General features: G+C 40.5%; 2 protein-coding genes across 5 annotated transcripts in view; both read right to left on the bottom strand.

Moving 5' to 3' along the window:
• Window positions 1-4,744: 4,744 nt before the first annotated feature.
• LOC140938281 (beta-1,3-galactosyltransferase 5-like) lies at window positions 4,745-5,783 on the bottom strand. Its single transcript, XM_073387786.1, has one exon. It carries the CDS (start codon window positions 5,777-5,779, stop codon window positions 4,745-4,747), a length of 1,035 nt encoding a protein of 344 aa, XP_073243887.1. The 5' UTR covers window positions 5,780-5,783.
• Window positions 5,784-6,636: 853 nt separating this feature from the next.
• Window positions 6,637-23,536, bottom strand: part of LOC140936589 (high affinity cAMP-specific and IBMX-insensitive 3',5'-cyclic phosphodiesterase 8A-like) — a gene marked incomplete in the record, with an annotated part of 33,720 nt that continues 16,820 nt past the window's right edge. For 3 of the 4 annotated variants that reach the window (XM_073386088.1, XM_073386090.1, XM_073386091.1), the window contains 13 exon segments: window positions 6,637-12,663; window positions 13,168-13,244; window positions 13,343-13,391; window positions 14,403-14,483; window positions 15,142-15,321; window positions 15,893-16,034; window positions 16,677-16,894; window positions 17,716-17,820; window positions 18,031-18,124; window positions 18,810-18,951; window positions 20,262-20,331; window positions 21,769-21,861; window positions 22,745-22,816. In XM_073386088.1, coding sequence (XP_073242189.1) covers window positions 12,511-12,663; window positions 13,168-13,244; window positions 13,343-13,391; window positions 14,403-14,483; window positions 15,142-15,321; window positions 15,893-16,034; window positions 16,677-16,894; window positions 17,716-17,820; window positions 18,031-18,124; window positions 18,810-18,951; window positions 20,262-20,331; window positions 21,769-21,861; window positions 22,745-22,816 — 1,476 coding nt within the window. 4 annotated transcript variants of the gene reach the window in all.

Below are 23,536 nucleotides of genomic sequence, written 5' to 3'. Positions count from 1 at the left end.
AAGTGTAAAGACAACCAGTTTCTCCTGGCGGATGATATTAGTTCACTTCTACGGCTAACTTTGACACACCATGACAACTTTTTAGTGAGTGAGTTAGCCTGCAGTGCAGGCGTTTTCTTTGAGCGCGCAATTTGCTCGCGAAAGTGCCATGTTGAAACTTCCCGAAGAGAGGAGGAGATTGGGCGAGTCAAAGGGAGCGGGGAGGGGAAGGGGAGAGAGAAGGGAAAACGCCGTATTTTTTTTTCTCCCCTCCCCTGCCCCTCCCCCCTTTCCTTCTTTCGCCATCGCACCTACCGTAAGGGTTACTATTTCTACTCTCCCCAATCTTCCACTGTCATAAAATCAAAGATGGCGGCTACAACAACATTACGAACACGAACAAGGTTTTGCCCACCCAAAATACCCCTGCACTGCAAGCTATGAGTTAGTGTGAAACTCGAGGTTGATAAGGGCTTAAGTTAGTAGGCTATCAAATTTTTCTTCCTTTTTTCTTTCAATTTCAATATTCAGGTAGCAAAAGAATGATAACTTGCTAGCCAACTTTATTTTTTTTCTCAGCCGTAACAAACAGGAATAACAACATAATTCAGTTAGTGGGCATTCCTGACAGTTTAGCGACAACCTCGCCCCCATGTAACTTAAAGATTGTCATTTTTGTTTTTTTGCGTGGTTTCATTGCAAACGCGGTCGTCAAAGGCTGAATAATTAGCATAAGGCAATTAGAAGAAAGAAAACCTCTAATATTTCACTTGGTAAGAGCTTTTGCAGAAGGCGTCGGTAAATCACTGAAATGCAAATTGCCGCACAACAGTTGGGAACCTCATTAAATAAGACAATTGCACGATAACGTAGAAGGCCTAAATGCAATAAACGACCCTAAATGTAATAAAGTCCTTAATGTAATAACAATTTGCCCTAAATGTAATAAAGTCCTAAATGTAATAACAATTTGCCCTATATGTAATAAACTCTTGAGTTGCCAATTACGGTAATTACTCGAATAAGCGCGGCATTGGAGGGGGGAGGGGAGCGCCGCGGCACTTATTCGTGTAAATACGGTACTAAGCGGTATTACTATGGTATTAAGCTCCGCTCTCAAATAAGTGCCGCGGCGCTAATTCGCGTAAATTCGTACCTTCCTTATGCACTGTGAAACTTAACGTTTACAAATAAATTGCTTGTAAATGGCAAAGTAACAGTATTTTTTTAAAAACGCAATATTTAAGCAATAGCAAACTTTTTTCCTGTGTTTGTATAGCCTGATATAAACACTAGAGGGATTGGGAGAATTCGAAACTCAAAAACGTTTTAAAATTCGTGCTTTTGGGATTAGCGCGCGAAGAGCAAAACATCTTGACTCCACACGTGTTTACATACTCTCATGCAAACACATGTCTCAGCTAATCAGAGCGCGCGCGTACTATCCTTAGTTATTTATAAACGTTGTTATCAGCTGTGCAGTAGTTAGGGCCTGTTTACATGGAGGTGGGGGACCCCAGGTAGGTGAGGTAACCCGCTTTGGTGGGTAACCCGCCTGTCCACATAATCTCTCATTTTAATTTGATCACGTTTACATGATAGAAGGGGTGACCCGCCGCATGTTACCTCACCTATCTGGGGTCCCCCACCTCCATGTAAACAGGCCCTTCTGGTTTTTTGTTCTTAATATTTTAGCTGATTAGATTTCTTTTCTAGAGATCCAACGTTGACAAGCAACAGGATCTTCATCCACGGTTTTTGCAGTAAATTTCTTTTAGAAAAATGAAGTATGAAAAACTTTTTAAGGCTTACAAGTATTTTTTTATTATTTTGTCCCTTTACAAGCAATTTATTTGTAAACGTCAAATTACACAGTGCATAAGGAAATGTACCGAAGCTTATTAAATTTTTTCTCCAAAAACGCGGCGCTTATTTAAGGGCGGCGCATAAAACCATAGTAATACCTCTTAGTACGTATTTACGCGAATAAGCGCCGCGGCGCTTATTAAATCCCCTCCAAATGCGGGGCTTATTTGAGTAATTACGGTAATTTGTAACTTCATAGTTTATTACATTTAGGACAAAATGTTATTACATTTAGGGTCGTTTATTACATTTAGGCCTTCTACTGTAAGACGTCATTTTACATCCTTCAGTTTGTTGTTTTCTTGTGCAAATTAAGGCTAGTGTTCTTTAACCCTCAGCAGTATTGACAAATTTAAATGAGAAAGCAAAAGCGAAATGAATTCTCGTAGTTGTAGTCAAATGTCGTCATCGTGAAAATGGCCTATTGTGAGGCGAAAATTCGACACTTTCGCATTACCCATAATAAACCTTGTTCCTCCAACCGTCCATTCCTCCCCCCACCTCCCCCCAAAAAAAACAATATATATATATAATATATAATATATATATATATATTAACAGAAGCACTGATTTCACTTTCTTTTGGACTACTGTGATACCCAGAATACCTCAGACTTAGTTCTCAAGCAGTGTCTGCATACAACTTGAGACCCTCTGTTGCTCCACTACTATGCATCCCCAAAGAATCTGGCACCTTTCAGGACACTGCCGAACTTTTTTCAACAGTCTCCCAACCCATGTCAGAAACATTTAAGACTGTGATATGGACTCTTTTGCAAATCAATAATGCCATTGTTATAATGCCCCCGATTCGACTCTAATTCAATGACACACAGACATTTTAATTTTAATTTTATCTTTTATTTTAATTTTATTTTAATGTCACAGACCAAAATATATTACATATGGTCTATTTTTTTTCTAACCTTACCCATAGAATTTTTAACTTGTTTATTTGGAAATTACTAGAATATTAGTTTAGATAGCCTTTAGTGTACAGGCCAAAAGCTTTCTTGATTCTGTATTAAAGTCACTATTATTCTTTTTAAAATGATCATTATACAAGAAATAGCTTATATTGTTACATATAATTTCTTCACTCAGCAGCACACCTTCGGAACCAGGAGTGATATCTCACATGTTATTAGAAATAGAGAACTGACAACCTTGCCTTAGGACGTCAGCGAAACGAACAAGTAGAGACTGAACTAACAGAGCGATTTTCGGTGAACTTGAAAAGCATTTTCCATAAGTATTTTTCATTTGTTTTATCAGCCAGTGGTTGGGAAGGTCGAAACATGGCCGGACTCGTAACTGACTCTCTAAGGTCGAAAAAGCATCATTCTAGTCAAGCCAAGGCAGATCATGGACAACTTCTTTCCATCAATCCATTTTTGAAGCTTTTTATAGGAATGCGTTGAACCAACCAAAAGCCGCTTAGCTTCCCACGCGGCTTTCTTAGGGCTCTGTCACGAGCGCGTTTCTCCTCCACTAACGGGGGAGGGTTACCAAGTCCTTAAACGTCTGTGTGGGAGGTTAACCCAATCAAATTCTTGTATTGTTGTTAGTTTGTTGGTATTCTTTTCGTCCGTAATCATTTCAAGTTCAAACGGAAACCGTTCTAACTGATACCAGTTCATCGTAGAACCACTTGATACAGAAAAAAATGACTCTGTAGCCTGCGTGGCAGGCGTTTGCAAGGGAAGGGAGGGAGAGGGGATTTCGGGCACGTCGCGCCCAAATTCACTTCCCCTGCCCTTTCGAACGCCTGCCAAGCAAGCTACTGACTCTGGGGCTAAGATTTTGACGAGAATGGAACGCATCGCTATGCAAATTATACAAATGCGCAGTTTATCACCACAGTTACCAAGGGAACCTTTAAGGTGCAAAGTATCATAGCAACCAAAATGCGGGGTTTTCACTGAAAGCATCCACAACTTGTCAGCTTAATGTGCATAGGGTGGGGGGGGGGGGGGGGGGGCGTGGAGGAAGTCACGGGGGGTGATTTAACCTTGAATTCTCTGCTTAGAACTTGGTTAAGTCTCAAGCATCCTCCGTCATTTAGGGCCTTTAAGCAGCTAGAGTGTATGGCCAAGGTCACAGTGTCTTTTTGATGGACTTGAATGTTTCTTTTGCTAATCAGGAACCAAGAAGAGAGTCACCTTAAGAGAACCATGGGTAAGAGCTGAGTTTCTTGGCGATATTTGCTTTTAATAGTTGAGTCAGTTTAAGGTGTGTGGGCTCCAGGAGTCCGATGGTACGCTTTTCATAAATCCGGCTAGACATACATACTTAGCAATATATCGCAAAAGGAGAAGCAAACGGTACATCCAGTACATTTACTATAAAATAACAATCGGTTACACACACAGATTGTGTGGGCACCCTGTGAAAAACCAACGACCAAAATATGCGTAAAATAGTCTGATTGCTTTTCGTCGGTAGTTTTTAAAATGTCCTTATTAAAAATACGCTGCACTTTCGAACATTGATATAACCACCGCTCCTTAGAAAGTCGGCGCAAAATTAATCCTGTTTAAGAAAAAAGTCCACTTCATAGATACTAATATCTTGTTGATGGAACCCGCCCACCATTAAGCCAGTCACAGAGACAAGAAAAATGCTTTAGTTATATCGGAGATATGTTACATTGCGATCTTATATATGACGGCGCGTAGTAGAGTTTTTTTTACCAAACTTTGATGAAAAATAGTTCTCGTCTTAAACGAAATTATTTCGAAGGAGAAATTAAAGCTGAGAGATGCAAAACGAGAAGTTCTTCTTCAGATATACGAATACTTCAGGGTGAATATTTCCTTTGGCTCAGCCTCTAGTAACTTGTATGCATAAGAGGTCTTTCCCTTCGTCTTTTCACGGGCAAGTCTTCTTTGCTCGGTCCTTATGGTTGGAGCGTGGGTTCGATTGGGGGAAATGAAACATTGACAGGCAGTTTGCGATATCTGCTGTGAAATCCAAACATCTGTTCGCGTGTGAGACCGTGTCCTACTGCATAATATTTGATAAGGTTGGTGTCATTCCAGTGTATCCACCCTTTCTTTGGAATCCTGGGCTCTATACGAACTCCAACGTGTTTGAGTTGAATTGGCTTCACACCAACCTTCTGAGCTAATATCCCTATGAACACGTCTTCTAAAGGGAAGGAAACGACTGAAGAGCCTTCGGTGAAAGAGGCTTCAAGCACTTCGAGAACAACAGCTTTAGACATGAAATAAAAGGGCCCATTGCAGTATGGAGGAAAGTAAGTCTCATTATAATGTTGCTCGCTTACATGCCATTTGTGCAATGGATCCCTTATCACTTTTGTTTTAGGCAGTAAATAGCCACCGTACAGCTTATCGGGTAAAGAGGCAGTTCTGAGCCACCAAATCATCCTAGGAAAATGCAGATACACGTCATCGTCTATTTTGAGGACAAATCGAACGTCCATTTTCGAAGCGAACCGCAAAGAACTCAAGGTCTTATGGACCAACAATACGTATGACTCTGTGTATTCGAGCCTCAAGATGTCTCCGTACACATTGCTCTCATTGCTGACGGCTCCTTCGATATCGCTTTCGTTGTCGTAGTAGTGCCCACAAACGAACCAGTAGTGGATGACCAAATCATTAGCCGCATCTGTGGGGTCTTTGAAAGCTCGCACATTCGATCGTCCGAGCGACTTAGAATTGTTGACCAAGTAGGAAAGCCACGTCTGGCGCACGACTTGTCTTTCGTTTGTATGAAACGGAGCGCTGATAATTAACATCAACAATAACCCGTTGGTTTCTTGAACAATCCGAGTCTTATCATGTGTTGTCTGCTTCTGTTGGAGCTGATAATCGTCGCTCAAAAGGGTGTTAAATCCACAAAGGAAAACAAGAAGAGCAAACAAACAGACAAAAGTCAAGAAACCTTTCTTCAACGAGCACTTCATAACTCCACTTGACCGGCCTTAATTTAACGCTCAACCGGTCACCGCTCAGTCGAAGAGCCTCTAGGCTTCTCTTTTTTTGCACTTAGCTTGTTTAGCCATTCCTAATACATTTTCTCCCGGCGGGTGATATTAGTTCACTTCTTCGGCTAACTTTAACACACCATGACAACTTACCAAACTGGCAAGCCGAGCGTGAAAATCGAGGTTGATCAGGCCGTAAGTTAGTAAGTTAGTTTCAATTTCAACATTTAGGTAGCAAAAGAATAATAACTTGTTAGCCAACTTTATTTTTTTTTCTCAGCCGTAACAAACAGGAATAACAAAATAATTCAGTTAGTGGGCATTCGTGAAAGACGATAAGATTGTTATAGTAACAACCTCACCCCATTAACTTAAAGATTGTCATTTTTCTTTGTTTTTTGGCGTGGTTTCATTGCAAACGCGGTCGTCAAAGGCTGAGTAATGAGCATAAGGCAATTAGAAGAAAGAAAACCTCTAATAATTCACTTGGTAAGAGCTTTTCCAGAAGGCATCGGTAAATCACCGAAATGCAAATTGCCACACAACAGTAGGGAGCCTCATTAAATTGTGAGGCGAAAATTCGCCACTGGATTCTGTATTAGAGTCATTATTATTATTATTATTAGAAGTTGAAAGCAGTTCTTGTGCATTTTTTTTTTGGGGGGGGGGGAAAGAACTAAGGTCTGAAGTGGGCAACGCGAGTGACTGGTGAGGAAGGCGCAAGCCCGTTTTCCCCTTCCCGCCTTCCTTTGCGCGAAATATGCATTAAGAGAGACATCTGGATACGAAGCAGATCCCCACGTACAGCAGAGGCATCAAACCGCACTCACTTTGAACATGATTCCAATAACTTATTTTATTCATATCTATTCTATAAGGCTGTTCACTTATAGTTTTCAGACCTAAAACAACTGTACAGAGCACAATGTAATGACAACACAACATAATTTACGTTCACGCGGAACAGTTCTTAATAAACCTGGCGAACTACTCAAATGTATCAAACAATTTGTACATGATAGAATAACTTCAATATCCCGAGCTTTTCGGGCAATCAACTTATTATTATAATTATTATATTATCATCATTATTATCACTGTTGCATTATGAAAACGGTACTTTCTTTATACACAAGAAGACGCTGGTTAATATGTCCGTTCATTAAAACTATTTAGTCAAAATTATACAACTGAGCTTACGAATTGGAACTAAACTGGATTTGTTTTGCTCAGTTAGGCCCTGTTTCCATGGAGAAAAGTTGTCGCGGGTAGAAGAGAGAAGAGTCACCCGCCTTCCCGAGCTACCCTGGCGGGCGAGCAAACTTCTCCAGGGGCGGATCTAGGATTTTTTTCGGGAGGGGGTGCACTCGTCTCTTGCTCTACTTCAACACCTATAAACCACATAGTTTTTTTTTGTAGAATACCAGTTGTATTAGAAAACCGCAGGCTATCTCACAGGGGGGGGGGGGGGGGGGTGCGCACCCCTTGCACCCTCCCCCTAGATCCGCCCCTGTTCTCCTACATTTCTTTACAAAACGTGCCGAACTTTTGACATGAGAAACCTCATAGCCGGGACATCCTTTTCCGATGGCAGGGTCCACCTCCTACCAGGTCAACTTTTCTCCATATTAACACTTTGGCTCGCCAAGCCGGGTCAACTCGGTCAAGGCGAGGCAATCAGAGCATGGGAGGTTGACCATTTTTCTAGGGACAACTTTTCTTCATACAAAAGGGGCCTTAGATTCATGTTTCTCTACAAGGCTCGTGGTGACAACTCTCATTTTATTTCATTCTCCCTAGGTGTAAAGAAATTGTATTTTTAAGCAAGTTTAAGCTAGTTACAAACCCCGAGGCACAATACACCTCTTTTTCATTTTTCTCAATACAGCTCACGAGATCTTACCCTACGAAACTGTTACGTACATCAGTACGCGTATTATCAGAAGCATATATGTTATGTTATATGGGTTATATGCTTCTGGTATCATTTATGACAAAAACGGTACCCTGAGAACATAAATACAAGCTTTCGAACTTGCCAAATCTCACCATTCTGAGCTAACCGGAATCTCAATGTACACTAAAGAAAATCTGCACCAATAAATGACGGGCAAATATGCGTCAGGAAAGTATATTCAAATTCGACAAAAGGTGAATTCATTCATACTGCCATGGGTTGTTTCACAATAACTGGTATTTGGATAACAGCTGTAATCCTCCACGTCAGGTCCTGTCCGCTGTCAGTTTACGAATCAGGACAAAAAGAGTCGTGAAAAGAAGATGTTTCCTTCGCCACAAGCGTCCTATTTAGAGAGGAAGCTTCGTTTTATAGCTGAAGCTCTGCGATTTTATCCATTATTGCAAATTTTGCATCAAACGCATTGTTTTCCGGCGAGCCAAGATTTAGTTCATCAAAACAAAAATGTTTAAAACTTTGGTCTACGGGTAGCGGTTATTGATTTCGTCCGCAGGGTCGGCAAGTTCACAGGGTGGGCAAGTTAGCGTAGAAAAGCGAAACCGAAGAGACTGAAACTTGAATGGTATAATTCGGTTTGAAATCAGAACAATCAGCCGGCTGTACAAGACATTCTCAGTCGAAAAACCCCGTTCACGAGTTCGAGAGAAAGCAAAGAAATTACCCAGCACCCGATCTGAGGCTCCGATGCTTGAGTCTTATCTATCAGCGAATGTGGTTAACGTTTGCCTGGAATTGTTTAATTTGTAGTGATATTTGGCATAAACACCACGAGTGATATTTTAAAATTGTTATGCGTAATTTCACGAGCCGTTAGGCGAGTGAAATTTGAGACAATTTTGAAGTATCACGAGTGGTATTCATGCCAAATATCACGTACAAATCATGCCATTATTTGTTTATATTAATACCCGCAAAAGGTTTGTAATTTTGACATGTACTTATTTCAAATTAAGCTGAAATACCACTGCTCTAAGCCAATCAAATTGCAGAAATTTTTCATGTAGTAGTATAAACAAAGAAATGACTTGTAAACGACAAAATCACAGCTTCTTGACGAACAAATATACTTTCCAAGCATTATATCAATTGTGACAAAAAAACATAAATTAAACGACTGTTAGGCTAACAAGTTTTCAGAAACTTACAATTTCAATCCGTTTTAATCTTCTTCAAGTTTGTCCATCCGTGTCTACTTTTATTTTTGCTGTTATTAATACCTTTTAATGTTTCGAGCAATTATTTTATGTTTCACTCAATTTGGTAGCAGTTGCTGCAGTGAGAATTTTAATCAAATTCTGGATACAGCTCCTTTCAGCTTACATCCACAAGGAGAAAACCATTCAGTATGTCGATCTCTCGTGCTTTAAAAATAGGAAGCGCAAAAAACTGAAAGATATCGCATCCACTTATTCAGATCCCTAGAGGTACGGGCGTTCGGGTAGTTGGGTTTTGTTCAGCTACTCCATTACTATCTCCTCTGCCCCCTCCCCGAAAAAAAATGAGAGTTTCACCACAATCCTTTTCACATGTTGAAAGCCAAAATAAATTACCATAAATTTGATTTGAATGGAATAAACCGAAAGGCCACAACCTCAATACAACAAAAAGGACAAGCCACAAATAGCCCATTTCCGATAAAAACCAATGTTCATTCAACTTGAAAACATTCGTCGTGTTTTCTAACTCAAATAAGAACTAAATGCTCCGTTTCGACCCCCAGACTGAGTGTATGAAGAGTAACGATGTACGAATTACCTGGTCAATTCACAGCACTTACAAGTCGGGAACAAGCGCCACATACGCAATTTAAGTTTTTTCTTACGTCCAAAAAGAAATACCATACTAGTCGATTAGTGATTGAGAAAGTACTCAAAGAATTTTAAATTTTTTTCATCGAATCAGAGAAACACAACAGGCAGGAAAGTTTTTTCACGTCAAAAGCATACGTCACTACGTTGCTTAGTAACCTTCTCACCGAAAACTAAAGGGCGAAAATGTGTCCTGTTAGTGAAATGAAAAGCTAGTTGGAACAATAATTACAAACAAATAAACAAACCTCGTTCCAAGACGGTGTGTTATGGGACTGACAATGGCAACCCTTAAATTTAAGTAACTATACGACATTGAATACAATTTTCAACACGTATCCAAAACTCGGCTTGGTCCTTAGTATTGATGACTGACAGACGCTAGTCAAAACTAAGATCAGTGTGGCAAGGTGGATTATTTATACAACGCTAGTCGAACTGGTACTCAATAGAAACCTTAAGGATTCTAAGACGAGGACGACTACGAAGATGAGATTTGACATACAGTTGTTCGTGTATTCTCAAAAAATAGATACCCTGGAAAGCTTCATTGTTCACTTTTTTTTTTCACCAGAAAAGTTGACACGGTGATTTTTATTGAAGGAGGTTAAGCCCTCTTCCGATCGCAAAATGACAAAACTCCTAACATTTGATTCACTTGTTTCCGCCACTACGACATCATGTTTTCGTCTTCGAAGTAGAATGACGTCGGTTATCGCGTTTTCCCGCCAAAATGACGCTGGTTCACGCGCGCACAACTTAGTCTTGAGAAAATCTCGTGCTCGTAGTCGACTTTGTCTTAGAATCTAACGGTCTCTATTGTACTTGAATTTCAATCTGAATATACTTATAATGATCAGAAAAGAGGGCTGAATGTTACTCAACACTATAGAAAGCCGTTGATATTGGCACACGCTAACTATGGCTTTTAGTCCTGTAGTACCAGAGGATTCCAGTACTTAGCTGTTTAGTCAGAACCAGAACCTCTTCAGCATCAACACGTATGAAACAACGGTGCCAAATGACAATAAGGACTTTAAGATCCAACGACGCGGACGGTAACGAGAACGTAACAAAAAACCAATAACAACAACTTTGCACGTGCACCATGCTTTTTTGTACATTTCTCTGCCCGTTTTTTGCACGACTAGGACGTGAACATGCCTAATTTCGCGTTTTATGGAGGACTTAAACAAGCAACGACGAAATTTCATTTCTCTTTCTGTACTTGTGTACGGTGCCTAGGAATTCAGCTCCAGGAGGGTTCGCCTACATTTGACAAAGTAAGTGGGTAAGAATAATTGCGATAAAGAATGAAAGAACGCAAATTCACTTTTCAAGCGACGTTCTCATTGCTGTCGCTTCGTTGGATCTTAAATTCCCTAATAAAGAGTTTTGGCAACGACGACAGCGGCGGCAAGCTTTTCGTACCTCGTCAAGATTATTCCAACCCACTCAATATGCCACATGCAGGTATCAAATTACCAGGAATTGAATTCTTTTAGGAAGCACAAAAGTTTAGAAAGAGAGAGAGAGATGCGATATCACCCGTTTAGGTCCTAGCCTCGTATCAGCAACTTGTTGTTTCATGACAATGTAACGGCCAAGAAATGAATGAAAGGTTCACGTGCTGAGTTGCTTGCTTATTTTTATTTTCTATTTTTTTTTTCCCGAAGTTCTTGTTCTCGTTGCCGTCGTGGTTACTGAAGCTCCCAAATACTGTACCAATACTGGACACCAGTACATACGAAGTTATTTTTTCACATATCAGTATCGCCACGCAACAGTTGACAAAAATGTCGAGTTAAACAACCAGCCCTCTCCCTGCTCCACAAGCCTGCGCTAGCTGGTGCCCACCGATGACCTATAATCGCGCGGGCTTATGGATACAGTTAGACCAGTTGAATTGCATAATGTTCTAGTAAAATTGACACTTCGATATGGTCTGGATATAAGGTCCACGGCAATAAATATAATACTTTATAATTTTCTAAAGATTTCTTTTAGTTGGGAAAAACGCTATGTACAATTTTTTTTCTTTTTATATAAGTAGAAGGTAATCTATCTCTCTTGAAATTAAATAGTTACGTAAGGCTCCAGCTCCGCAAAGGTGGAGGAAATTTTTTTTTCTCACCTTCCACCAAATCTAAAGAATCACTGGTGACATGTTGTTCAAGTCAAGTTCTAGCTGAGCCACTGGGTATACAGAGCAAATAAATAAAAAGAACCAGAAACCTTGAGGGAACCAATGCGGTACCGCGAGAGTGAAACAAGGTGCACTCACCAATATTAGTTTTCAGAGCCCTAAGGCATCGGTGCCGCCCCTCGATTCAACATGCAGTGATCCTTTTGGATAAGTGACCAGTGGCAAGCAAGAAAATGATATTCAATTTTTAGAGAATATTACAGACATTTTGAATAATTCAACAGACATTTTGAATAATTCAATAGAGTTTTGTAAGAACCATTTGTATAACGAAATGGTGCCTTGAAGGCACTACGCAGAAAGTTTCAAATGGAGAGGGAAAAGGAATTAGGTAAGTAGACATTTTGTTTAAAATGCCACCAATTGATTGCTTAGATAACTTGTAAAACCCCAATAATCGATAAAAATAAACTTAAACCGCTCTTTCCGGGAGACTTCAGTCCTGTTGTGATGACCGGACAGTCACCCGAACTAAGGCGATCATAAAGACGATTCCATGCGATAAGAGAGGAGCTGCCTCACAAAGAATACATTCAAATTAAGTGGCTTTAAAACATACTGTACTGCATGAGAATGCTACAATTCTGCGTCAAATGCAGGCAAGTGATGGTCGACCGTATAAAACAAGTGTACAATATAATACATCAATAGGAGTGGAACAATGAGGATGAAATCTGAGAGAGATGAGAACAAGACGAGTAACTACTCTGACAACATACTATGACGAAGTGAGAGATGTACTGGACGATGAAGGAGGCTCTGAAGAAGTACCAGACGTGGAAGTCGGGTTTCGAGTAGAGACACCGGAAGTTGGATTACCGGAAGTCGTGTTACCAGAGGTGCCGCCACCGGGAGTTCGTGACGCAACGTCCTGAGAATCAAAAAAAGGGGCAAGTGTTAGAAAACAACAACATCGCCCCCAGGGTTCTCTCCCACTCGATAGAATCTTGGGAACGAATAAATGAGAGGCTTGAGTAGGCATCTTCTGTCTGCATTTCATTCTACCTGAATCCGGCTGAGCTGACGCCATTATTAGCATTTTTCTTCAGATGCACTAATTTTTCATTCATTTATTCATATATTTACAAAACTTTCACCAAATAACAAATGAACAACCCTGGGTTTATCTTAACCATCTTTGGAGGAAGCGTTCAAGCCCTTTCAAGCTCCTTACGTGTAATATTTGAGGAAGTAATATCTTTCAGAAAATGAAAAATTTCTGTACGGCAAAAAAATATTTTTAAACTAAGGATCTCTGGTACTTATTGGAATAACCCCTTACACGCCGCATTGACACAAGCATCTAGTTTGCGAGTTCATCGATTAACATTACAACAAGAAGCAGTCTGAACAGCCTAACATAGCAAGAACTTACCCATTCTTCTGCGGCTTTTTTCCAGTATTCGTGGTTATCTGTGAGATGCCTGATTGTCTCTGGTACAAATGCAAAAGCTGGAAAGGGGACATACACGGATCAGAAAAAAAAAAAACAAAGAAAAATGAAATGTAAAAGAGAAAGAGAATTGACGAAAACAACACCAAATCCTTACCGTCCCAAGCGTCATAAAGATCACTGACAAAGTAATCTATAAACCACACCTGGAAATAAGGAAAAAGCATATCAGTTTCACGTAAGCTGTTAATCAGAGGGCGATGCCCGAGTGCAAGGTCTCGACTTTTAACTACTTCTTCTACTTATTTTTATCGGGCACTAAAAAGCACACCGGTTCCCAGTGTGCACACGGTTTTGTTAATTCAGAGGCCTAGCTGTACTGTGACTTCCTGCTACGCAATAATCGAAAACGTTAATTTCAATCAACGTTATGAGTACCTGAAGTCACAATAATTTGCTGGCAGGTTCTTAGCATGGTTTTAGACCGATGCATTCTACTTTGACTGCCTTGCTTGAACCTACTAACAACTTGTACTTAAATATTGATAATGGCCAAATGTGTGCTCTTAGTGTACTCTTCCTATTGTAGATCTTAAGAAAGCCATTGACACGCATGACCACAGCATACTGTTGAAAAAACTGCAACTTTCTGGTCTTGACCCGCACGCAGTTCAGTGGTTCAAATCATACCTATCAGATCACTTTTAGAGAACTTCTGTCAATGGAACTCTGTCAGACTACCTTCCTATTAGCTGTGGGTTCCCACAAGGTTCTACACTTGGACCCTTGTTGTTTCTCATTTATATAAATGACCTGACTTATGTATGCTGATGATACCTAGAGTAGCGTTTCCGCTTATGACCTCACAACTCTTGAAGAAAAGTTAAATTAAGACTTGGATGAGGTTCAAAAGTGGCTGTAATCCAATAAATTCCTTATTTTGAGTATTGCTCCGAGCTCCGAGGTTTGGGGATGCATGGGAAAAAGCCTGTATGACAGACTCCAGAGAATGCAAAACAGGGCCGGAAGAATTGTAACATTTAGTGATTATAATACAAGATCTGCGGATTTTAATGCTTATATCTAGCTATGATCGCCCCGCAACTTTTTTCAGCGACAGCAGCCATTATTTGTTTATAGAGGATACCACTGATCTGCTATAATGGCAAACAAGTGATAAATAAAATACATATTATAAAACACATGTCCGTACACACCTGTGACCTCGGTACATTACACGTCAGTTTATCAAAGACAGGCATCACAACAGGTAAACCACGCCGCTTTTCCTCCTCCGTCTAAAAGATGATGAAGGATAAAACCTTGCTAACCAACAAATTTAAATAGGCTCTTTGCAGCTAGTCATTCACGTGGTACAAATCCGCCGTGATGGAGAGCAAAAGTGGCACTGAGACAAGATAAACAAAGAAAACTACCATTTCAAATTACGCATGTCTTTTGTTTGTCTTGTCCCAGTGCGACTTTTGCTCTCCAGCGTGGCGGTTTTCTACCACGTGAATGGCTAGCTGGAAACGGGCCTCTTTATTCTCAGGAACATTGAATTTATGGTCCTTTTGTCTTTAAAATTACTCTGCTACAATACCTCGACTGTATTTATGTTACGATTGTCTCTGGCTTTCGATGGCCAGGATGAAAATGGATTCAGCGCAACTTGATAAAAAATTGGACCAACTTTTTCAGGTTAATTCTTATTTTGTCGTAAAATGACCAAAAACCTATCGCTGTTGTTTTCTCTTGGACAAAACTATAATATCGTTATTTAGAGTTCCAAGATTGACAAAAGATGGCAGAGACCACTTACTTATAATTTCAGCTAAGATTTGACCAAAAAATGTGCAACACAAAAATAACATACCCTCCACAAGTTTCGCTTTTATATAACACGTCCGACAACAGACAAAATTTTGACACTAGTGCAAATTACTATCGGCACACCTGTGAAAAGTACTCGTCAGCTATTCTGTATGCCCATTCCTTACAGAGGTAGCGAGGCCGGGCTGGATTGGCGATATCAGCACATTTGATGAGCATCCTTTTGATTAATGTTCGGTTTTCTGGTGTATTAAGAGCTACAGCTGAAGATGCGGTGGAGTCGGGCGTACCCCGTCCACTGTGCTGTGAAAATAACAAGACATCAAGAATGTTCACTGCTTGATAGTAAAATAAGGTTGGGCGCCCTGTAAGCCAAGCTGTAAGCGGATTATCAGCTCATCGCTGGATTCAAAAAGCGCGAATGTGTGTAACACGAGACTTGAACCGCTTTACATTCGAAGTTGGTGCCTGATTTGACCACCTTTTAACAAAGAACCGAAGGAATATTTCAAAAAGGTAACTGGCCAAAAACACAAAGTAAGAGGGGATTTTCGCCAGTCCTAACGTAAACGGAACCAACTGTAACGAAAGAACTACTTCAAAATGTGGCAATCAAATTTCAGTAAAAGTTTTCTTGGAAAAAAAAATTAAATTTTGTGACATGGTGAAAAAAAGTAGTACTAACACAATTATGTGAAAGTACTGCTGGAGAGGTCTCATTTGAACGGTCACACCAGAGGATTTCATCCACAAACACAAGAGTTAGAAGCTCGTTACCGAAGAAGGCATAGTTCACTTTGAGTTAGAGTTCACAGTGACAACTTAGTAAGTTTATTGCTTTGGTAAGATGATAAAGAACAAAGCTGAGTCTTACCACCGAGTGTACCTCGTCCATGCTAGAAGTACGCCGTTTATTGATCGAGTTAACAAACTTTGAGAGATGTTCGAAATGCCTTGTCATCTCTGTTGCCATAACCATGTCGATTATAGCTTGACGGATTGTGCGAAATGCATCCCTATCAAAGCAAAGAAAAAAACAGTTGACGAAAAAACTGTGGCAGTGTATTCTGTAACACGCTGAACGATATGAACTAAAGGTCACTGCTGTACCAACATTAGCACATCATGTGAAGAGTGCCAGTGCCTGCCTTGCGACCGATACAGTGCAATTGTTGGTACACCACCTAAATACCCCCACCAAACTCTCGCCTTTCCGCTGTTGCCACATCTTGTACGGAGCACCGCTGTTTTCCCTACCTTGAGGATACATTGCCAATGTTGGTACATCACGCAAGGCAGCCCACCTTACCATCAGAATTTTGCCAATTTTCATTGGCACATCATATAGGAATAGGAAACGCCACAGACCCCCAAGGAATCCTATAACAGTACCCGCCTTACCGCCAATATAACGCCATTATTGGTAAGTTATGTGACGAAACCCATGACGTCACGGCGGCAATATTGGTGTCCCAAAACAATGAAATAGTGAACATCTTGGTGTTTCAAACCAGTCTTGTGGGAGTTGAACGTTTTTGTTCCAAAATCCAATAAATCCGCATAGCTTCTGGCCACGCGAGTGCAAACGCTCTATGGGATCCAAAGTGGACGTTAAATAACCAGTAGCAACAAAATTATCATACACAAAAGAAGCTTACATGTCAAGTCCTTTGAATATATTGGACCTCTCATCTCGAGCAGTTAGCTTGAATGCTAAAGCAGCATGGTGACTCTCTAACACGGCGATATCATTGTATAGGATAGCCAGCTCATTACCAGCATTACAAAGAAACGAGTTAGTGTAACCAGGATGGTCAACATCGTGTACTACAGCTGCTATTAATGACGCTATTTCATCAAGTGGCTCAAGGACGGCCTGCAAGCAAAACCAAAACCAACAGATGTGGTTACACTGAGTCTTTTCCCCTTTGGATCAGGAATATATTTCGGGAATAAAAAAAAACCGGCACGTGTGAACGCTTCCCAGGCTCCTACTGATGAAAGACATTGAAACTAAAGTAGTTTTTTAGGAATTTATCTGGGTACAGAGTCAGACATTCCAGGATTCAAAAAATTGGGACGCCAGTAACAAAAAAAGACCATTTGCACGATGGCGTCATTTTACTACAACGACCAGAGTTCTTTTTGTTTTTCCTTTCATATTTAAATTTTGTAGCCCCAGTGACGTTTAAATAACAAAAGCCCTAATTTGCAAAAGAAAGCAAAACCCTGAAGGATCCTGGTCATGGTAGTAAAATGACGCCATCATGCAAATGGCTTATTACCAATTTTAATTATTTTAAAATAATTAGCAGCCTCTATCCCTGAACAATCAATCTAACACATACTAAGCCACCTGCAGCTAAACAATCAAAAATTCCAGGCATTTTACCAGGTAGGTGAGCAAGAGAAACCTTTTAAGGGGTTTTCACGGCCCTGGAAAAAAATGGCAAAATTCTCGAGATTTTCCAGGAATTCCTGGAATAAATTTACCGAGTGACATAACCATGGAAACGTCAAAAGGTTCAAAGGAAGCGCCATGACAACTACTGAGATGTTTGTCTCGTGCTTCTCAGTCCAAACATAAAACAACCAATCAGAAGAGCCGCTATGAAATTCCCGCCTAAAAGACGCACTACAAGTGGTGAGTAATGCGGGAAAGAATATTGCGTCACGGTCTCCAAATAAGGAAATTACCTTGACCCTCTCTTTCTCCAAGAACACCGCTGTGGCGTGAAGAACGTCTGCTGCATGCGTGGAGTTGTGATAAGCATTCTTAGAGTGATAATTTAATTCTATTAACTGAAAAGAACAAAAGAGGACAACAATTTACTGGTGTCGTACTGTATTATAGTAAAAATCAAGTGGAAGGTTATATTTTTACATTATAATGGTGAATTCTGGTCAAAATAGGTCAACCACGCTAGCTTATACCGAATTCAAATTCAAGCAGGTCTTCCGCAGAACTTTCTTGTAGTATTTGTACTGTTAACAAGATCATAACAGACTTACTTGTAACCAATTCTTGAGAACGTCTTCAGAAATATTGAGATTCTCACAGGCCCTGAATCTGTTGAGTATCTTTGTTCCCAAAAAGTACAAGGGCCTAAAGCGAGAAACGAAGAATTCGTTTTTTAAAAAATTATACCTGCCTATAACTTTCAGTGTTTACCAAGAATGAAGGTTGAGTGTGCGCACCAGGAGACAACTAACCTTCCACAAACTTAACCACTTTAGAGACCGATTCCAAAAATATGCGTTTAAGATCTGGTCGTCTACATTGCCGGAGAGCCTTAAGATCAGGCGTTTTCTTGAGGTGCGCAATTAGTAGATTCTGGTCATATGCAGGACGGATCAAACACGGCAGGGCAAATCAGACGCCCCCGGATTCCCCCTCTTCCGCCCCAAATAAAAAAAGACAAGAAAGAAAAAAAGCCGTCTTCGCCACTTTGGAGACGAGAGGGGAACTGGAGCAGAAATGCGTCCCGCAATTGTTTCTGGGATGGTTACTGGGGACGCGCCGGTCAGCTATTGGCCAATTTCTTCCTGCCCCTAGTAACAGTCCCAGAAGTCTCTGCGGACATCACAGTTTCTTCTCTCTCCCCAGTCTTTCCTGGAATGGTGACGGAAAACAGGAAATACTGAGAGCATGCAAACCCAGAGTAAGCCTGCACCGCAACATCAAAAGTTAACAAATCAGAGCGAAGTTTTGAAAGCAAGATCCCTACATAACCGCTTCTTCATAGTCTTCTTTTCCTATTCGTTCATTCATTCTCAAGAGCACATCTCACCTGTGATTGGAGGCTTTTTCCAACTTGAGAATATCAAAATCCCAGTCTGCATCATCCACCATAGCTGCAATGACTTCTGATGGCGCCTCCTGAAGATGAGAGATTGGAGTCCGCACACTGCTTTGTGAAGATTCCTTAGGACCTGACAAAACAAGTTGGGACGAACTTGTCTTAATATAAATTTACATTCCGATCCACTAAGAAGACGCCCTCTAGACGAAGGCGTGTTGGTCACGATGTTATGGCCATATTTAATGTCTTCATTGATCCATCCATGAAAGAAAATTCGGGTAAATTGGAATATGATTCTTTGTACAGCAACAGAAAAAAAAATAAATAGAATCTCACAACGCTCGATTTATGGACCAAACTAATTTTCACTCTGATTTTGTCCTTTCGCTACTTTTAAACAGCCTTTGCCTCACTCCTGTCGCGGCTTTCACTTGCTCAATCCGAGATATTCCCGTAATAAAAAGATGATTACATGTCTCCAGTAGAAGACGTATAAGTATTGTCCTCAATTAGTACTTTCGTGGTAAATACACTGTGACTTAAAAATGGTGCATTTTTCACAGCTTGCCCCGGGCAAGGCGAGGAAAGTGGGGTCCGTGACAAGTACCGTCCACGTTTACTGAAGAAATGACTGCTTTTTCTAGGGGCCGGCATTTTATAGAGTAAAACTGGACAATTTGCTGAAGAGCACACAACATTGAAAATGGATGCAAGAAGAGGCAGGGGTTTATAAAGTAGTTGGCGGTTTTATTCCGCATTTACACCAAATCTTAAACATGTTTAAAAGTTGTTAAGTTGAACGCGGTTTAAATTTGTTTCCGTCATAAAGGCTGCCTCATGGTTTTTGTCAACTACAACTTTGCCACAAAGGTCCACAAATGAATGTAGATGTCAATATTTCCGTGAATTCTAAATAAAACTTGTTGTTTAGTTCTCTTTTATTTCATTTCATTTCGTTAAACCGGGTTTAACTAAACATGTTTTATTGGTTTAATAGGCCTAAAGGCAGATCTTATAAGCATTAAACAAGCATTTGTCATGGGAGGCAAGCGAAGTTAAAATGGGCGTTTCCACACAACTCTAGTACGCTGTTACAGGCATTCAGATAGTCAGACAGCGCAAAGGGCAGGTTCAATCTTTGCCACATTTTTTCACTCTGTTCTTCTCTTTACACTGTCCCTCCTGTCTGAACACCTAGAACAGTCCACTGTATTATCATCACAGAGATTAGCCCTAGAAAAACATAACCAACGTTTGCATCTATCATCAGTGAGGTTAAAACAAATCAGAGTTCAGTTTGTGTTCAGTTCTAAGACGAGTAAGAAATTAACATGATTACAAAACCTTAAGAACACCGACGGCATTATTAATATTAATTCGATTAAAACCAATTATCATGAAAGTTAGAAATTATTGCAAGTGCAAGCATTAGGCTCAGACCTCTGCCAAATGTGTAGAATAAGTTCATACTTGGTTTAGGCAGCACATCACACGAAGGCCTCCTTCGGCCCTGAAATAAAACACAGAACATTTTCACACACTGGAGGACAGCTAAGCAACTAATCGTTAACAAAAGTGTTGAAACACGTTTACGAAAGAGAGATACTAGAGGAAAAAAACCGGCTCCACTCTCCACACATACTCCCAATCGAAGTTGGTTGTTATTTGCTGCAGACAAATAGAGTAGTGTTACCGCATTTTTCGCGGACATGTTTCTTTATTCTTTAAAGAAGATAGTATTGGAAAAGCTAAAAGTGGGATTTGTTGAAAAGCGTTGAAAAACGTGTCAAGACTTGTTTTGATGACGATAGATCAATTTGGAATTTCCGGTGATCCGTGAACACGGGAAACGCAAATTAAGATTAAAAAAAATGCCTCTTTCAGCTGAAAGCAATCTCTCTCTCTCTCTCTTGAAAATCGCGAGTGTTAGGTCACGCACGACCCAGCTACAAAAGATTGGGATACTTGTGTGTTATCCTAACGTGGAGAGCTCGCTCACAGGCTTTTAATTAGAGACTTCTAGATTCGAGGACGAGAACGATTACGAGGACAAGATTCGACTTGAAGTTTTTTCGCTCATTCTAAAAAAAATAGACAACATGGACAGCTTCATTGTACTTCTCTTTCACCCGAAAGTTGACAGCGTTATCTTCACTGAAGAAGGTTAAGACCTCTCCCGCTCGCAAAATGATAAAACCTCTAACATTTCACATTCGACATTCGCTAAAACTAGTAGTAGTATAATGATGACTATCAAGTTTTCCCGCCAAAATGACGCTGCCTCACGCACGAGCACTGCTACAAATTGAGAAACTCTCGTATTCGTAGTCGTCCTCATCTTAGAATCTAAAGGTCTCTGTTCTTTTCGAGAGAAAACTAGAACGGCTGACTAGCCTTCTCCCATTATTTCTGGATTCACCAAGCGCTCAGAAAGCTCTATTTTCATTGGCCTTTGAAAACACATCTGTTATAGCTTTTAAGGATTACGGGCACGGTTTTGGTCATACATCAACTACTCATTAGAGATCTTTAGATTCTAAGATGCGACGAAAGCTTCAAGAACAAGATTTTCTAAATACTAAGTGCTGCGTAAGCGTAAACCAGCGTCATTTTGGCGGGAAAACGCGATAACCGTCGTCACTCTACTATGAGTTTTAGCGAGAATGTCATATTAGAACTTTTATCATTCAGGTCTTGAACAGGGGAGGGCTCAACCTCCTTCATTGAAAAAAAAGTTTTACCGTTTTCTGGTGAAAAATAAAGTTCAATGAAGTTTTCCGGGGAGTCTAATTCTTGAGAATACGCGGAAAAAAAAAAACTTTAAATCAAATCTCTAGTAAAAAGTAGTAAATCATAGTCGTCTTCGAACTGAATTTAAAAGCTTCTCTTCCGAGAGCGGCTCCATGGTGCCACCGTGCAAAGTGAGGCATCAATTTTCTGTACTCACGTTGCTCATGAGACCTCCCACTAGCTCATTACTCATAACATCTTCCTCCGTTGAAGTAAAGGGAGAATACAGTTCCGCTTGTCGAAGAATTTCCTACAAACGCAGTTTGCAGAACTGTCATTATTCTGAATGTAAATTGACATGACAGTGGGCAGATAACAAGTGAAGTAAGCTTGATTCAAGCCTTCAAGGAAAATCTCCGAAGTTTATAGAGATCTAGCCTACCGTCGCAACGTTAGCTTAATTAGATAAGCGCCGGTCTGCCGAGCGGGTGGCCGGAACTGGTTGAAAGCCCGGCCGGACCAACACTCGGGGTCTTTAAATAACTGAGGAGAAAGTACTGCCTTTGTCAAACATCTGCAAACAGTTAGACTTTCTAGTATTCTCGGATAAGGACGATAAACCGAAGGCCCCGCCTCACAACCCTTGCACACGTAAATTCTGTTGGACGTTGAAGAACCCGCGCACTGTTCGTTAAGAGTAGGGTACATAGTCCCCGGTAGCGTGGTGGTCGATCGCGCGAGGGGTGGGACTGTTATGAGACCGCGTAGTGGCGCCACACGCTTTTGCGGTGACCCTACCAAGAATTGGCGAAACTAAGTAAAGTCTGAAAACAGTCGACATTTAGCGACCACCAACGATTTCTCCGCGAAACGCCGTCTGAGGAACGTGCGCAGAAATTCCATACTGATAACATATCACTATCCTGATCTTGTTAGTGCTGTTGAATGGTTGAAAATTTGGACTCCAGACTTCCAAAGAGATACTAAAACTAAAAATAGCCTGCGTAACAGACGTTTTATTTTATGAGCCAAGCAAGGCCAACGCGGCGTTTCGCGCTCGTCTCGGGCTTCGCGTAAAATGCCGCGTTCGCCCCGCTAGTCTCGTAAAGCGCCAGTTATGCAGGCTAAACTAAAAATATATTTTGCTTCTACGCAACAATGTGCCAACTGAGATGAAAATGAAGATTTCTTACCAAAACTCTGTCTAGAGCATGTACAACAGACATAGGACTATTTTCTTGGGCGGCTGAAAGCATATTTATTACCTGTTAAAGAATGTGATAACAAGTGATTAATCCACACTTACATATCTATCAACAGCTCGGCATCTGGACGAAAACACGTGAAATGTTTAAAAAAAATAAAGGGGAAGAGTCACGGATGTCCAATATGCTAGCTACAGCTTGCCCAAATGACTTACTTTGCATCCTGGGCCTAACCCCAAGGCTGAGACTAAAACATCACGTTGCCGGGGTATTGCAATTAGTAGGTCAGTATGGACCTGAACAGCTAGGAGGTTGTCTTGGTTGAATCTTTCTTTAGGTTTCTATGAAAGCAGCCAGGGGTCATGCTAAGACTGGCTTGGCGAAAATCCCTAATAACTGGTTCTAAGTGAAAGCCCTGATACTAGTGCGTTAAAACTTCTACCCCGCACCTGTTTTGTGGTTTAAGGTTGGTGGGGAAAAGGTGGACTAAAAGTTGAAAACAGCATTATGCCCCCATAATTATATGTATTATGCTTGAAATTAAAAAGTTCAGTCCACAGAAAGAAGGTACAAGTAAGTGCTAACTTTAAAGTTACCTAAAAAATTAAGACGGAATCCACCAGGAAATTGAGTAATTTCAATTTTCAGTGGACAAAAACCTTGTAACAGAATAATTTAAAGAATATTGGATTTTTACATTTTTCAAGGGCTCAAGATGTAATTAGTCATCTGTAATAACACCAAAGCAAATTTCTCGTGGGAGTCCGAGAAAATAAATCT

This window comes from Porites lutea, chromosome 5, assembly GCF_958299795.1.
Source record: "Porites lutea chromosome 5, jaPorLute2.1, whole genome shotgun sequence".
NCBI classification, from domain to species: Eukaryota; Metazoa; Cnidaria; class Anthozoa; order Scleractinia; family Poritidae; genus Porites; species Porites lutea.
This window is presented reverse-complemented; position numbering and strand designations above follow the sequence as displayed.